At 43.9% G+C, this 16,620-nt stretch overlaps 1 protein-coding gene across 24 annotated transcripts in view; it reads left to right on the forward strand.

The window, feature by feature from the left end:
- Window positions 1–16,620, forward strand: part of Kalrn (kalirin RhoGEF kinase) — a 700,573-nt gene that overhangs the window by 554,702 nt on the left and 129,251 nt on the right. For 6 of the 24 annotated variants that reach the window (XM_017800546.1, XM_017800548.1, XM_017800549.1 and 3 more), the window contains exon 1: window positions 5,764–5,848. The exons of 17 other annotated variants lie outside the window; for them this stretch is intronic. In XM_017800546.1, the coding sequence (XP_017656035.1) occupies window positions 5,764–5,848 (85 nt within the window). Of the gene's footprint in view, window positions 1–5,627; window positions 5,849–16,620 lie in introns of those variants that run through there. One more of the 24 variants, XM_008842968.3, reaches the window with a different exon arrangement.

The raw sequence follows: 16,620 nt of genomic DNA on the forward strand, positions 1-16,620 counted from the left end.
ATAGGGGTGTTTTTAGCCTGAACTTTGGAAGTAGGTGGCTAGATTTCTCAAAGACTCTGAAATAAGAATATTCCCTCTCTCTCTCTCTCTCTCTCTCTCTCTCTCTCTCTCTCTCTCTCTCTCTCCCCCCCTTCCTTCCCTCCCCTCCCACCCTGTTGGCTACATTCCAATGTAACTTCTTCCCTCATTAGAGTAAGACTGCCTGCAGATGCTTTAAGCTAAAGTTGCACCAACTTTAAAATTGCCTACAAAGACGTTACTGCTTTCTCATCAGTTCTTGCTCAGCTCTCATAGTTTATGCTCACCACATGAAATTGGATCAGGTGTTAAGTCTCCTCTAAACCCTGTGACTGGCAGGTGAGCCCGTCTTGCTTGGGCTCATCTTTGGAGTGGGGAATGGACAAGAAGAAGAGGTCACTAACCCAGAAACATGGTCTCGGTAAGCGCCAGGTTCTCTTCTAGGCACTGGGTCCTTAGTAAACAAAACCAATTCCTGACCTTGTGAAGGAGGGTTGCCTCCTCGAAGAAAAAGCAATGTGCTAATGCAAAAAGAAGGCATGGCTGGCAAATAGATGGGGAAAAATTTACTGTGATTGGTTTTCAGAGTGTGATGTCTGTACCAACATGAGCATCCCCTGGGAACTAGCAGCAATGAAAATTCTGAGGTTCGCTCTACATGTACTAAATCAGAAATTAGACATGAGCAGTAGTCTGTGTTTTAGCGTGTCCTCAAATTTGAGACCCACCATGGCACATTAGTGAATCTCCAACTATGCAACACATTGCAAACACCTAGAGAACTTTTAAACCTACTGATACCCAGATGCACTCAAAGTCAGTGAATCTGAAGGGCAGGAGAGACTTGGCCATCAGCAGTTCTTAAACTTTGTCCAACATCTAGAACTTCCTGGGGAACTTTCAGAAGTACTAATGCCTGAAATTTGTAAATCCCTCTGGTGATTTCCTTTCAGCAGCTCTGCTAAAAAGAACATTGATTGCCCTTCATCATCCCTTCTAAGATATCTTGAATACTGGATATGTACTTAAATACTTGAATATCTGGATTCAGGCTGGATGATCTTGTAGCTGTTGGGGTCTAGGCTGGGTGTTTCCAGGTTCTTGGCCTTTTATTCAAGGAATTGAAATAAAGGCTCATAGAGGTTTGCAAAGCAGCAAGGAAATTTTAGTCAAAAGCAAATAAATAGTATAGATCAGAAAGAAGTACGATGTCAAGAGTGACAGTGGTGGGTGTGGTGGTGCACACCTTTAATCCCAGTGCTTGGGAGGCAGAGATGGGCAAACTTCTCTGAGACAGAGGCCAGCCTGGTTTTCATAGCCAGTTCCAGGCCAGACAGGGCTACATAGTGAGACCCTATCATTAAAAAGAAAAAAGTTGTTTTGGGACTAGAGAGATTATTCAGCAGTTAAGAGCACTGACTGCTCTTGCAGAGGACCTGGGTTCAATTCTCAGCACTCACAATGTGGGTAACAACTATCCTAACTCCAGGTCCAAGGGAACTGACGCCATCTTCTGACCTCCGCAGGCATTGCATGACATAGGTACACTTACACAATGTAGGCAATACACTCATACACATAAAAATAAATAAATAAAAATGTTTTTAAATAAAATAATTGTTTAAAAAGTTGTTTTAAGAGTGACAGGGGCTACATGAGTGAGGACATTCAAATACCCAGTTCATTGCCTGGGGAGCCTTTGTTATGGGGTCTAAAGAAAGAAGTTTGGTTACTAGAGGCATAGTTTGGGTGGTTCTCTATTTTGATTGACAGATTTGGATTATATAACCTCTTTCTACTGCACATGTCCTTTCCCATAATTCATCTGATTTTAATCATATGCATAACCAATTATGTATAGGCACGAGATGGTTGATAGGGATGGCCCCTAAAAAATTCACTTATAAGACACAGTTGCCTTATCATACATACACCCCAAACCAAGCTAGTCTGGATCAAACCCCTCCTACCTTTATATCTGTACATAACCAGAGTAAGATTGAATAGGATCTACCTGTCAGGGGAGGAGAAGCTTATCCCATTGTTTGGAGTAGGATGTATGTGCAGCTGCCTGCAGGTGGAGATCCTAGGTTGCTAAAAGCTTGCTGTTCTGGTAGGTATTCTGTTCAATAAGGATTTGTGTGCATAGTGTGTGCAGGTAAGTGTCCTAGGCTGTCAAGTGAATTGCTGGGAAAGGAATGTGTGCATAGCCCAAACCAAGTGAAGTCCCAAGTTGCTAAGCTATTCTTTATGCTTTCTCGCCTCAACCTGGGCCCCTATTTTCTTAAATCCTACAACTAGGTTGATGTCTTAATAAGTTCTTGATGAGTCTCTCCTGGTGCTTGCTTCATAAGGTCAACTGAAGACAGGAAAAAGTTCCTAATGCCTTATGTTGAGAGTAGGGTGGATTTCTGTGTTATAAGGGCCAGTGGAAACATATGATAGACTCATTTCACATCCACAGAACTTTTCTAGGACCCATGGCACTCTGATTTCTGATGTAAGAGCTGTGTCTTCCTTAATCTAACTCAAACGAGTTTCTGTAAGATGATGTCATCAGCCTTTGACAAAAGACTATAACAGAAAAGTGATCCTATGTCACCTGAACACAGAGGCCCAGAGGAACATTTCAGTTAAAAAGGAACTGGTACTCACAAAAAAAAAAAAATTATTTTGAGACAGACTCTCACTATGTAACTCTGGCTAGCCCAGCACTCACTGTGTAGACCAGACTGGCCTGGAACTCGCAGAGATTGGCCTGCTTCTACCTCCCTAGCATTGGGATTAAGGCATGTGCTACCATGCCCAGCAAGAAAAAAATTTAATAAAAAATATTTTTTCACTTTGCTGGGGATGGAATCCAGGGTCTTAGACATGCTAAGCAAGTGATACTATTACATGACACCCCCAGTCCTTTACTAAGAAAATTTTGAAACATCTTTTAATTTCTATCAGAATACTGCATATCAAAATATACATGGTACACCATAGATAGGTATTATTGGGATCATTTCCGTGCCAGTTAAAAAAATTATTTTCAGCCTGGCTTGGTGGTACACACCTTTAATCCCAGCACTCAGGAGGCATAGGCAGGTGGATATCTGTGAGTTCCAGGCTGGCCTGGTCTACATAGTGGGTTCCACACCAGCTGGGGCCACAGAGAGACCCTGTCTCAAAAAAAAAAAAAAAAAAGAAGGTTGAGTATTTGCCACCTATATCAGTTACTTATCTGTTGCTACAGTGAAATACCTAACAAAAGCAACTGACCAATGGAAGGGTTTGCTTTGGCTCACAGTTCAAAAGTACAGTCCATCCAGCGGAGAAGGAGTGTTTGCCAGTTGGTCACATTGCTTGTCCAGTCAGAAAGTAGAGAGAGAGGAAGCTGCTCAGTTTGCGTTTTCCTTTTTATTCAGTTCAGGACACTGGCATATGGAATGGTGCTGCCCACAGTTACAGTGGGTCTTCCCACCTCAATTAACCCAGTTTAGAAAACCCTTCATCAACTCACCCAGAGATCTGTCTCCTAGCTGATGATCCTATCAAGATGGCAATCAATATTGATCATCACAGCATCCATGCTGTGGACCACAAGCAAGATTAACTTCTGGAAGGGCTAAGGGAATAGAACATTTTGGTACTGGTTATCATAAGATAAGAACAGGATAAGGATGTGAGGATGGGGATCCTGCAATAATTCAAGCTGACAAGATGAAACTGGCCAACAGCCAGGATGATCAAGGAAGGGGGCTCCCAGACATAGGCCATGAGTGAACTTCCATTACTCTGTCTCCCTATGTCAGGAGGATCACCAGAGGCATGTGTCTTGCTTGACAGTAAGATGATCTTGTCTGTTTTGCTGGGAAGCCATCCAAGGCTGCAGGAGGAGAACTAGAGGCATGGTTTTTCATATTAGAATCTACAGGTTCTAGGGGGTGAAACTTCTTAGAGCTTCTCTTTAGAGCTAATCCATTAAAGTGTCATTATATTTTATTTTCTTTCTCAAGTGTGAAAAAAAAGTCACTTTAAAGGCTTGTTGTTGTTTTGGTTAGGATAAATGGGCTTATATATGGAGAATACTAAGGAAACTGCTTGGCCTATGTAAAGGGTCCACTATGATTGCTCACTAAATCATGCTGTTCCTCTCTACTTAGCACATGGCAGATTCTTTCACATGTACATAAGTAAGGCCCAAATCTGAGCATGGTTCACACTGGGAAAAGAGCCTTGTCCCTTGCCCCTCTTTTTCAAGTGGTTATCTGGATGATCAGACTTCTAGTTTTTAATCCTTTCGTAAACAGCCCCTCCATCAACACTTTTTCTGGAATTTTTTTTTGTTTTGTTTGTGTGTGTGGGGGCGTTCTTTCTGCCTTACATGCCCTGTACTACTGAGTTACATACCACATTCCCTAGCCTATGGCCTTTCTTTTCCCTCCTTTCTTTCTTTCTTTCCTTCTTTTTTCTTTTTCTTCCTTCCTTTTTTTTTAAATATGTAGCCTTGAACCTATGTAGCCTTGGCCTGCCTGCCTGGCTATGTAGACCAGGCTGGCCTTGAACTCACAGCAACCTGCCTATACTACTTCCCAAGTACTGGGATTAAAGGCATGCACTATCACATCTGGCTAGCCTTTTTTATTTTTTTAATGAGTCACCTGCTTTATGAGTGTTTCCTGCTTCCTGCAGGTTCTTTTACATAAAGCTAGGCATTAACCAGTAGGAGAGAGACCCTGTGGATGACTTGTACAGTGATTCATGGGAAAGTCCAACTGATATGGACCAGGTCAGCTTCAGGGTGCTGGCAGACACTAGTGGTATTTGGACTTTCTCTGTAGGCATTCACTCACCCGGGGAACTATTAAACATAACCTCAGTGGACATCTTTTTAAATCCTAGACAGGGTCTTACTATGCAGCCCAGGCTGGCCTTGAACTTTGACCCTCCAGCCTCAGCCTCCCTAGTAATGGTATTACAAGTATGTGCTACCATAACCAACTGGGGTTTTTCTTGTTGCTGTTGTTGTTTAATGTGAAAATTAAATATCAAAAAAGTGAAGTGTCAGGCCTAAGGTCATACAGAGCTAGTCAGTGGAGACAGTGAGCTTTGAACTTTGGTTTTATAGTGCCAAATGCTTTTGCTCATCGTTTTGTTAGCATCGCTGATAAAGGAGTGAGGTACAGCTGCCACTGTGAGTTGTAAGCACTGAAAGGAAGGAAAGGTTTGGATGAGGTATTTTTTAATGGAGAGATGAGGGGAAGGAAAAGGACAACCAGTCAGGGAGAAAGGTATTACTGAGTTTTGAGACTTTTAACCTGCTCGCCTCCTGTCTCTTTGACCTCATCTAGCTCTATATTTTAAGCCAAAAGTGATTATGGTGGCCTTTGGAAGTCTCGCATAAGTACGTGTTTTACGTCAGGGCTCTAAGAGACAGTGTTCCCAATGCTAACTGGATGCCGGCAGCCACACTCTGGGTTGCCTAAGGCTCAGGGCCTTGGCTGGCCGGGTCCCCAGCAAACAGCTGGACCTTGGAACTCCGCCCCCTTAGGCCCTCCCCTGTCGCCGGCCCCTCCCCTCCTCCCCAAGGTGGCCCGGGCTCCCTGGGAGCCCAAGCACCGCCTGGGTGCGGGAAGAGCACCACTGGGCGGGAGGCGGGAGCCGGCTGGCTCCGGAGCGGCGCTGAAGTTTCCTCCCGCTGCGCCGAGTCTCCCCCGGCCGGCGCTCGTGCCATGCAGGAGCGCTCGGGCCGGCATCATGAAGGGCAACGATCCGACGTACACCCGGGGTCCCTCTTTGGGGTGGCTCTACGCTAAGTGCTGCTGTGGCTTCCCTTGCAGAGGTGAGTGGCATTTTGGCCCGGCCGGTGGGGCTGAGAGCGCAGAAGTAGGGCAGCAGCGTGAAGGACGCCGGGCGCTGGGGGACCTGGTGCTGTGAACCGCGCTGGGTTCAGTTTCCCAGGCTGCAGAACGCGCGCGCTCTGGGTGAGATTTTGACTTGGATGCGGAGTTGCAGTTTGGGGACGCAGTTACTTCCCAGCGACTTTGAATGCGGGGGATGTGAATGTGGAGGGTGAGGAGAGTGTCCGCTTGGTGAAGGATACGTATGTCAGTGCTCATTAACATATGGATTAACGAATGACTCCTGGCTAAAAGAATGTGTTTGACACTGTCTATACCGGGAACTGTTTTTCCCAAGTGACAGTTTTCTTATGGGACTGGAGCTCGCTTTTCTCTGCCTGGGTGTTCAGAGACCAGAGTGTATTTGCAGCTCTGGGCCGGAGCTTGGCTCATTAATTAACCAAGAACTCTTTGTACCCAGTTAGTACTGTATTTAATTATTCTGCTAATTTTAATGTCATTTAGGAGACTGGCAGGAAGCAACCAGTTTCCCCAAAGCAGCTTGCAAAGCAGGGTGAGGGGGATCTCAGAAAGAGGTATCAGTTGTGAGGCTTGTCCTGAAAAAAGTGACACCCTAATGCCATTCTTGTCACTTCAGCTGGGAGAGCATAGAAGAATGTTTATGTGATTGGAAGCGACAGCATCACCTCTTATTTGGCCTTTGCCCTAAAAATTGTTTTCACCTACTGGACTTTCCCCTCCACCCGCTTTTACAGAGACTCAGTCTCAGCACCATCCTTTGCAAAAATGCCCATTTCACTTTCAGGCAGAGTTACTAGTGAATCAGCTTCATCCAAGGACCCTCCACCCTCAATGCCACACACAGCACATAAGCCTGACAAATTCCCAGTCCAGAATAGATATATGGTTACAGAAACGGATGAAAGCTCAAGGATATTCTCCCATGTCATTAAAGTTCATAATCCCAGCAGTAGTCTCTCAATGTCTGCATTAATTAGGACAGCCTGGTATCCTGCTCCAAAAGCCCTCTTTCAAATGGAGAAGGGGTCTAGAGTGACCAGGGAACCCTGAAACTAGTCCAGGAACCAAGGAAACCAAGGCTGGGAACTGAAGGGAGGGGACATTAAGGAGGGGAAGAAGCAGGAAGCAGCCAGAGGGATCTGGGTGGGTGGGTTTGCTCCTGGCTGCACTCTCCTGGGGTGAAATTTCCAGGCAAGATTTCTTGGGAGTCGGTTTCCTGTCAAGGAGGAATGTGGGGGCTTAGGCGTCACTTTTTCACAGCCCCTGCAACTGGCCTCTTAGAATACACATGTGGCAGTGGGGGGAGGGGGCGGGTTGTGAATTGCCCTAGCTCTCTGGCCAGTTGCTGAGCAAAGTGGTGGGGAGCTGGTGCCTTGGGCCTAGGAACTAGGAATGCGATGGATGTAGGCTTTGACTAGGAATGGCTGTAGGCTAGGAACTAGGAATGCGGTGGCTGTAGGCTTTGTAGGAGATGGGGTGTGGGAAGGGGGTGTACTGGAGACCATAGACACCCCCACACACACTTAAGTTGGGGAGAAGCAGATCTGAGAAGAAAGCAGCCTAAAAGGGAAAGGAAGGTTCCAAGTAGCTGCTTTCCCTCCTCTAGCTTTGCTCCTTCCTCTTTTTTCCTAGATTCCAACTGGGGTTGGAAAACCGGCTCAGACCCGACAGAGGTGTTGGCCTGGGCAGTGATAGCATCTCAGGTGCTTGGGCATCCCTTCACTCCCTCTGAAAAGAGAGATGGGAGTCTCCACTCAGCCCTAGGGTATCAATTCTGAGGCAGAGAGAGACGATAAGGTCTGTTTTGAGGCTGAGTATCCCATTGCCTGGAGCTCAGAGCTCTGGGAAGAGGCCTGACTGCTAGGCAGTGGAGAGAGAAGAGACCCAGCTGGAGGGAGTTCACTAGGAGCCTTTTGCCTGCTTACTCAGCGAAACCAGTTTCTCAGGTCTTACAGACCTACTACCATTCAAAGGCTGTCTCCCCACTTCCCGCTTTAAATAAAGACAGCTGCTTATTTTTCTCTTTCCCTGCTCCCCAGAGAACTTGGCCTCTCTCCACTTCAAGCTTCACAGTGAAGCTCAGAGGTCAGTGCCCACAGAGGTTCCTAAATCAAGGGGTCTTTGCAAACCAGCCACCAGTCATTCAGGATGTAAAATACTCCTAAAATCTGAGGAGAGGCACAAAAGTAAAAGGAATGAAGAAGTGGAAGGTTCTAGTTATTTTTTTTACTTGAAGTCAAGGGGAATACTGGAATTTCTCTGGACAATCCTCTGTGATTGCAATTGTTATCACTAGGATAAGAATTGAAGAATCAGTAAATAGACATCCGTGTGGCCTTTAAATATCACATTTGAGGAAAATATTCGTGTACTTACTTGAGCTTGTTTGTTGACTTGGAAAAGTGAGATTTCTTTCTCTTTTTTCTTTCCTTCCTTCCTTCCCTCCTTCCTTCCCTCCTTTCTTTCTTTCTTTCTTTCTTTCTTGGTTTATATTTTGGTTCTGTTGCATATGGGAATAGTAAAGAGATTTCAGGAAGATAACCTTTCTTCACCACCTTGAAACTGGGATTAAAGGGGTATGATGCAAGGGTAGAAAGGAAATAGAGATGAGGTGAGAGGAGAAACAAGACACATACATTTACAACTGCTTTTTTAAAAGTGAAAAACAACCAGAAGTGAAAAAATGGTATGCATGTGTCTGAGGGTGATAAATCACTGGTGCCACACTCTGTGGGAAACTGAGAACTGCTGTGGCTAGTCTCTACTGCCCTTCAAGCTGCAGAAGTGGGTCAGTTTAGGAAACTTTATTTATCTTAAAGTTTTAAAAAACAAAACAAAATAATTTTGGGCTGGCAAGATGGCTCAATGGGTAGAGGTGCTTGCTTCCAAGCCTGATGACCTGAGTTTGATCCGCAGGACCTACATGGTGGAAGGAGAAAACCAACTCCGTTAAGTAGCTCACTGATCTCCACACACATGCTGTGCTATGTTCCCGTCCCCTACAAATAAATGAATGTAATAAAAAATGTTTAGAAACTTCTTTCAGGGTGACAAAAAACATCTCAAATCACTTGAAAGTAATATGCCCCACAGAAATTTGTGACTTCTTAGATCATGGAGCCCAGATCTTTCTAGGGGAAAGCCAATTTTAGAGCCCTCAATTTTCTAGTCAACTTGTAATTAACTTTGGCTATGTGGACAAGAATCCCTTCTGGCAAGCTTTCCTGACCACCCATCCGTTCTCCTCCACTTCTCACCATGTGCGCAGGACTTATTTACAATTGTTTATTGCTGTATCCATGTCCCCATATCCCAAGCCACATCCCATCACATCTTCCCACTCACTCTGAGACCGTTCTGAGCATCTGGGAGAGGAAGGTACTGATGACTTAGTCCAGGTGAATCAATTCTCTAGTGAGGTGCTGCCCATGGTCCTTCCACAATAGTAGTCCTGCTTGGCTGTGACATCAGGAAGTATGAACATGTTTGCAGAGGTTCATAGGGCATCACAAATCATCCACAGCTGTAATTGACTTATTTTTTCTTTCTATCTTTTCTCAGAGTCCCTACCAGAAACCTTATGACTTGATATGATACAGCTCATTTTATAAACTGAATTTAATGTGTGAAACCCCGATACCAAGTTCCTTCAGAAAGGAGTAGTTGATAACTCACTAACAAGAGACAAAATCTTTGAAACTTTCATGCATACCTTTTATTTCTTTATCTAGGAGGAACCTTAACCATGAAAATTCAATTGAGCATTTGGCACGTATTTGTTTTTCCAATATATCTCAGCTTTTGTTTCCTCCAAGGATATACCCCAATCTGGGGAGAGGTACCACAGTATACATACTGTCCCCAACCCAAACCCCAGCTTCTCTTCTCATCTGACTTCCTATATCTTTCTTAAATAGTGAGAAGTAACAAGGATATCAGCTATTACCTTGATTAGCAGTAGTGACTACTCGTCATTACACAGCCTTGTGGAAACGGGAGTTATGATTTTTGGTGGATGTGATAGACACTAGAAACTAAAGCCAAATAGTCTTCCTTTGGTACAACTGTGTTTCCAACAATCAGTAAGACTCCTGCATTTGTGTTGTTGAAACGGTTCCTGGGCATAAATCGTACTTTGGGATGAAAAGTTTAAAATGCAGTCCCTGGGGCTGGAGAGATGGCTCAACAGTTAAGAGGACTGGCTGCTCTTCCAGAAGACCCAGGTTCAGTTCCCAGCACCCACATGGTGGCTAATACCCATCTATAACTTCAGTTCCAGGGGATCTGATGCCTTCTTCTGACTTCCTCGGGATTTGCACATGAGTGTACTTTCATACACAGGGTGTCCCTGTAGGCACACCTGACCCAGAACTAGCTGTGGAGACCAGCTTGGCCTCCACAGAGATCCACCCACCTCTGCCTCCCAAGTGGGAGGATTAAAGACCCACGCACCACACCCAGCTATGTTCTGGGTTTTTTTTTTTGTTTTTTTTGTTGTTGCTTGTTTTTTTAATGCAAAATAATTTGAAGGTGAGTAAGCAGAATCCAGGCACGGTTGTGCATGCCTTTAATCCCAGCACTCAACAGACAGAGGCAGGCGGATTTCTGTGAGATCAAGGCCAGCCTGGTATACCTAGAGAGTTCCAGGCTAGCGGAGGTTACAGGGAAGCCCTGTCTCAAAAAACAAAAAGCAAACAAACAAAACAAGCAGGTGAACATTTGGGGGTCACCCTGAGCCCATACAATGGCACCGTGGGCACACTTGACTCTGTTGGCGGTCCATTTCATGATGGTTGTTTTGAGAACCTTAACACTGCTCTCTTTTGCCTGGAAAATGTGTCCCATTTCTCTCTCTTTTTTGAAAAGACAGGGGTCTGAAAACTGCAGGGTAGGAAGCTTCCCAAGCAGAAGGGCTGAAGGGAAAGTTAGAACCAGAAGGAAGGCCAAGAATCACTTCATCTCAGCTTTTCTTTCTTTTTTTAAAATTTTATTTATTATTTTTATTTTATGTGTATGCGTATATTGCTTGCATGTAGGTAAGTGCACCCATGTCATGCATTTCCCGAGGATGTCAGAAGAGGCTGTCGGATCTCCTAGGACTGGAGTTATGGACAATTGTTAGCTGCCATGTGGGTGCTGGGATTTGAACTTGGGTCTTCTGCAAGAAAAACCAGTGTTCTTAACCACTGAGCCATCTCTCCAGCCCCCCATCTCAGCTTTTCTAGAGGAGGAAAGAGACCAGACCAGCCGTCAGTAACACAATTAGAACCCCTTCCCTGGACTCTCTCCTCCACCCTTGGCATGTAGCATTTGTCAGAGGTGCTGCTGAGCCTATTCCCCAACAGAAGATCAGGTGCTGACTGTGGAATGATTTGCTTGAGGTGACTGTATTGCCTGCCTGATCATAGGAATTGGACTTACTTCATCTGCTTAAGGGCTCTTCTGTCCAAAGATCACATATGACAGTTTGCTATAGTGTGGCTCTTTATCATTATTAGTAAATATTCATAGTTGTTGGGTTTTCTTAATCAACCACTGGTTCAGTTTTATTGAAAAAAATACCCTTTTCTTGCCCGTTTACTTATTTAATAATTGCATTATTTACATATAAGAGACGTATTATGTTACCCATATTGGCCTCAAACCCCTGGGCTCAAACCATCCTCCTGCCTCATCCTCCACCTCAGCTTCTCAGGTTGCTGGGCCCACAGGCACACACCCTTGATGTGTATCCTTCAGAAGGAAATGAATCAATGAAATGCATTCCCCTCATTCCAGCTTTGACTGCCCCTGGTTTTTATGTAATACTGGGTGTTTTAATTCACTTGACAAATGTTTATGTGCTGACTGCATGCCAGGCCTGCACTAGGTACCTGGGAGAGGGTGGAACTCATGATGGTGCTTACTCCATTGGGCTGCTGTGAGGATTAGTTAAGATAATGTCTGTAAAGGGCTTAGCATAGTACCAGGCATGGAATGTGCTTTTAAAGGGTTGCTATTAATGAGAGCAGCAATACTAGACAGACTCACTGTGCTTCAGTGTTGTGGAGTTGTCAGGGTAGGCGATGAAAGCCTTTTTTTTTTCTTTTTTTAAATAAACCAATTTGAAACCTACAGAACACTGCTAGTATCATAATCATTTCATTTCATAAAAGAAGATTCAACAGAGCCAAATGTGGTGGGTCAAGAGGATCTCTGAGTTCAAGGCCAGCCTGGTCTATGTAGCACATTCCAGGCCAGCCAGAACTATATAGTGAGACCCTGTCTCAAAACTAACTAACTAACTGAATGAATGAATGAATGAATGAATAAATAAATAAATAAATATAAATAAATAAATAAATGAGAGAAAGAAGATTCGACAAAGACTGGCAAAGCCTAAGTATCCCCAAGCTGTCCTTTTTTGGGGGAACATAGGGCACAAAAATTTGGAGAATAGACATATCAATTTGGTTTTTTTTAAACTTCTGTTGCTGGAATGGAAGCCAGGGCCTCAAACATGCTAGACAAGTACTCTCCCCACCACCACCTCCTGTCAGCTACATCATTTTTGTAGTTTAGATCCTGGAAAAAAAAAAAAAAAAAAAGCCAACCACTGTTCTTTGTCTAATTGACTTCAGCTAGCAATCCACTTAGCTATTCCTGGGTAGCTAGCGTGTTTGCATTCTTTAGTTGCTTTTTTGTTTCATGATAGAGCACCATGACCAGGCAACTTACAGAAGGACACGTTTATTTGGGCTTATGGTTCCAAAGGGATAAGAGTCTATCATGGCAGGAAGCAGCAGGCATTTGAGATATCGTATCTTCAGTACCCACAGAATAGAGAGTGAACTGGAAGTGGGGCAAGGCTATAAATGCTCATCCACCCCACCATGGCATGCTTTCTCCAGCAAGGCTGCACCTCTTAAAGGTTCCATAACCTCTACAAGCAGCATCACCAGTAGGAGACCAAGTGTTCACATACACAATCCTATGGGAGACATTGCTCATTCAAACCACCACAACATTCTTTGCTGGCACTTCAGGCTACTTTTGCCTAGATTAAACAAGAAGAAGAAGAAGAAAACTACAGCCTACCCGCCACAGGCTGTTAGCCCAACCTCTGAGTTTTGGCTAGGGTCTTCTCTATCCCTCATAGGTAAAGGACAAAAGTGGCTTGGCTCCCTGCCTGGTCTATTCAGTGACTAATGAGGTGTGTCCACTTTTTGAGGTTGGCACAACTTTCTGTGTTATACTTCCTGGAAGGAGAGCCCTGATTATACCCCTGAGGCTGAGAGGCCAGGCCACTAGATGGCTTTTGCCATGTAAAAGAGGAAAGCTCAGAGTTTCTGAACAGGTTACTCTACATTTTTCTTGTGCACTTGGTGACCACAGTGAGGAAACTGTCAAAGTGAAAGGAAAGACAACCTTTCTGTTTGGTTAGTACCTGTTTCCAGTTAGCGCCCCCCCATTGTTGCAAGTGTTTCCTGTCTCAGAGCACTTAGTAAATAACTCAAGGCATCCTCAGTTTCTCCACTACATTAGAATCTTCATATTGCTCCTGTAGATAAAGGGGTGCTAGCTTTCCTATCCAAAGGGCAACCAAGCTTCACTGTTAAAAACAGTTGTAGCGGGGCATGGTGGTGCATGCCTTTAATCCCAGCACTTGGGAGGCAGAGGCAGGCAGGTCATTGTGAGTTTGAGGCCAGCCTGGTCTACATAGTGAGTTTCAGGACAGCTGGGGCTACAGGGAAACCCTGTCTCAAAAAGACAAAAAAACAGTTGTAAACAGACATAATCTGCCACAGTTTCCACATCCACATCCCAATCTACACCTGTGGCCACTAGGGACTAAGATGGGCATGTAGGGGGCGCAGATCCTAATAGCCCATGACTTCACAAGTTCCCCAGGTGCTCTAACCGCTCTGTCAGTTATGAGAACCACAGGCTTAGTACTACTGACCTGGAGGAAACCACTGATTCCCTCTCTGGCTTTTCTTTTCTTTTTTTGGCTTGTACTTTTCTGTCTCTGCTCTTCGTTCTCTGTCTCCTCCCTCTCCTTTCCCCTAGCTCCAGCAAGAAAAGGCATTCTGTATGGGAAGGCCCCCTCTCCCTGGGGAATTCTTGTTTTGAGACTGTGGAGGCCTCCTCGCCACTCATTGCCACAGGACTGGGGGCAGGGTGGGAGCAGGACCCATCTGACTTCCTTCAGGAGCTCATGGGACAGGATTCCAATAAGGGAGATGAGAGCAGTTTTCTTACTTATTACAACGTTCCTTCTATTTCTTTTCCTCACTGTGTTTACTAAAAAAAAAATCAGAAATAATTAGGCAAACAAAAATATCAAAGCAACATAATCCTAATCACCTAGATGTAACCTCTACTTAACTACCTGCTCCTCTTCTGTGTTCACCTCTTTTAGGTAAAGAGATTCATATTCTACATACTGCTTTAGAACTTGCTTTTACTTTACCTTATGAATATCTTCCCATTCAGATACACTTTTTTTTCCCCAGTGCTGGGGAGGGAACACAGAGCCTTTCACATGTTAGGCAAGCACATTACCTCTGAGCTATATCCCCAGCCCTCCAGGGTATTTTGTATGGCCTAAGTGCTTCCCTGCATAAAAGACTTGAACTTGAAAACTGTTGGTATGAGCTTTGTGTGGTCATTAAAAATTTGGTGGGAAGAAGGTTATGAGGAAGAGTCCTGGGTTAGGATGTTGATCTTTCCAGGATCCGACTATGCAGGCACACTCATTCTTAGCCTGGGGTTTCTATGTCCCCATTCTTCCCTTTCCTTTCTGCAGAGTGTAATTTCCACCAGGTTGACCTCTTCCTCAGGAGATCTGTAAACACTTGAGGCTGCTGCTGAAGGGTTCACCCTTCCTTTTTTTGTCATGCCATGTGACTCATCTAATTGAGTAGGTTCAGGATTTTTCTCTTTCTTTTCTTTGAAACATTCTTTGAAATAGTCATCATTAAATTTGTATATCTGGGAGAGAAATTTAGTTTTGATTTTTCATTATTTCTTTACATTTTATTTATATTGTTATTTTATGTGTATGAGTGCATTGCGTCCACACATGTAAGTGCACCTGTGTCATGCAGTGCCCACTGAGGTCAGAAGAGTGCATCGGATCCCCTGAACTGGAATTACAGATGGTTGATAGCTGCCATATGTGTGCTGGGAATCAAACCCAGGTCCCCTGCAAGAGCAGCCAGTGCTCTTAACCACTGAGCCATCTCTCCAGCCCCAAGAACTTAATTTTTTCTGACTAGAAAAAAAAAAATGTAAATAGGAAATTTTTAAAAATATAGGCAAGTGAAGATAAAGTTCCATCAAGTAGATATAACAGCTTCTACACTGTCTTTTGTGGATACGTTCATAGGGATTTTGAAATATTCTGGATTTTGAAAACAGATTACTAAACCATTGATAGATTGAACCAAGGTGGTACCACCATAGAAGGCACCAGACACTGCACATCACCACATCACCGCTGGCTGTTTCATTTGCATATCACTAGATGCATATTTTATCATGTATAAATATGATTTTTTACTTATTCAGTGTTCTTATTTCAAGTCATTTTTAATTTTTGCTGTAAATGGTATTTCAGTGACCATTCTTATAATTGTCTTAAAATTGCTTCCTTAGGCCATATTCCTAGAAAGAATGTTTCTGAATCAGGGGCGCTAAAGACTCATTTGTGGCCAGTAACCCCTAATGTCACCCTCTGAAAGGAAGAATGTACTGGGTTTTTTGTTGTTGTTGTTGTTTTTGTTTTTTTGGTCTTTTTGAGACAGGGTCTCCCTGTAGCCCCAGCTGTCCTAGAACTCACTATGTAGACCAGGTTGGCCTTGAACTCACAGAGATCCACCTGCCTCTGCCTCCCAAGTGCTGGGATTAAAGGCGTGGGCCACCACACCCGGCCAGAATGTACTGTTTTTAAGATTATGAAGAACATCCTCTGGGACTTGGAATTTCATGGCTCTCTGTTTACTTCTGCTTATGTTTTCTGACTTAATTCTTTCATATGAGGAAATACCCTGGTAGAGAGTACAACAAACTAATACCTTTGATTCTTCGGCTGTGTACTGATATACAGAGTGTAAAAATAGAAGTCTATTTTGTGGTTGTTCTGTGTTCTAATACATTGTAGTAGTTGAGAGGTTGGATTTAGAAGTCACAGTGAATGTGAACCCCTGATGGGCTACTCATTTGTATGACCTTGTACGACTTACATAAATTCTTTGCCTTGGTTTCCTTGTCTGGAAAATAGAAATAATCATAGGATATATTCATGGGGTTCTTTGAAAGGCTTAGACAAGTTGACATATAAAAACCACTCAGACCTTGCACATCATCAGTGCTAGGGGAGTATTACATTATTATTGAGCACCTGGCAGTCTCTGTAGACTGTGCCAACTGTTGTGTTTAAATGACTCAGTAACTCATTATTCATATGGAAAATTAAGATACACACTTTTCATGTCATTTGGGAAAATATTTGGGAATACAGGTATTGGACTAGTGCTTATAGAAAATTTAAGATGGTTCCATGCTCCCCAAAGATCTTACAATCTGACTTGGGAGCTGATCAATAAGTATAAAACAGTTATAGCAAACAAACAATTAGTTCCTAAGAACCACCAAAAGACTGACATTCCAAGTTCCTACCTGACTCCTGGTTAAAATAATTAAGCAGAAACAATGGGTGCTAATGGGGTCATCTGGGAGACTTCTCAGG

The sequence above is a fragment of the Nannospalax galili genome, unplaced genomic scaffold, assembly GCF_000622305.1.
Source record: "Nannospalax galili isolate Female #2095 unplaced genomic scaffold, S.galili_v1.0 scaffold18, whole genome shotgun sequence".
NCBI lineage: Eukaryota > Metazoa > Chordata > Mammalia > Rodentia > Spalacidae > Nannospalax > Nannospalax galili.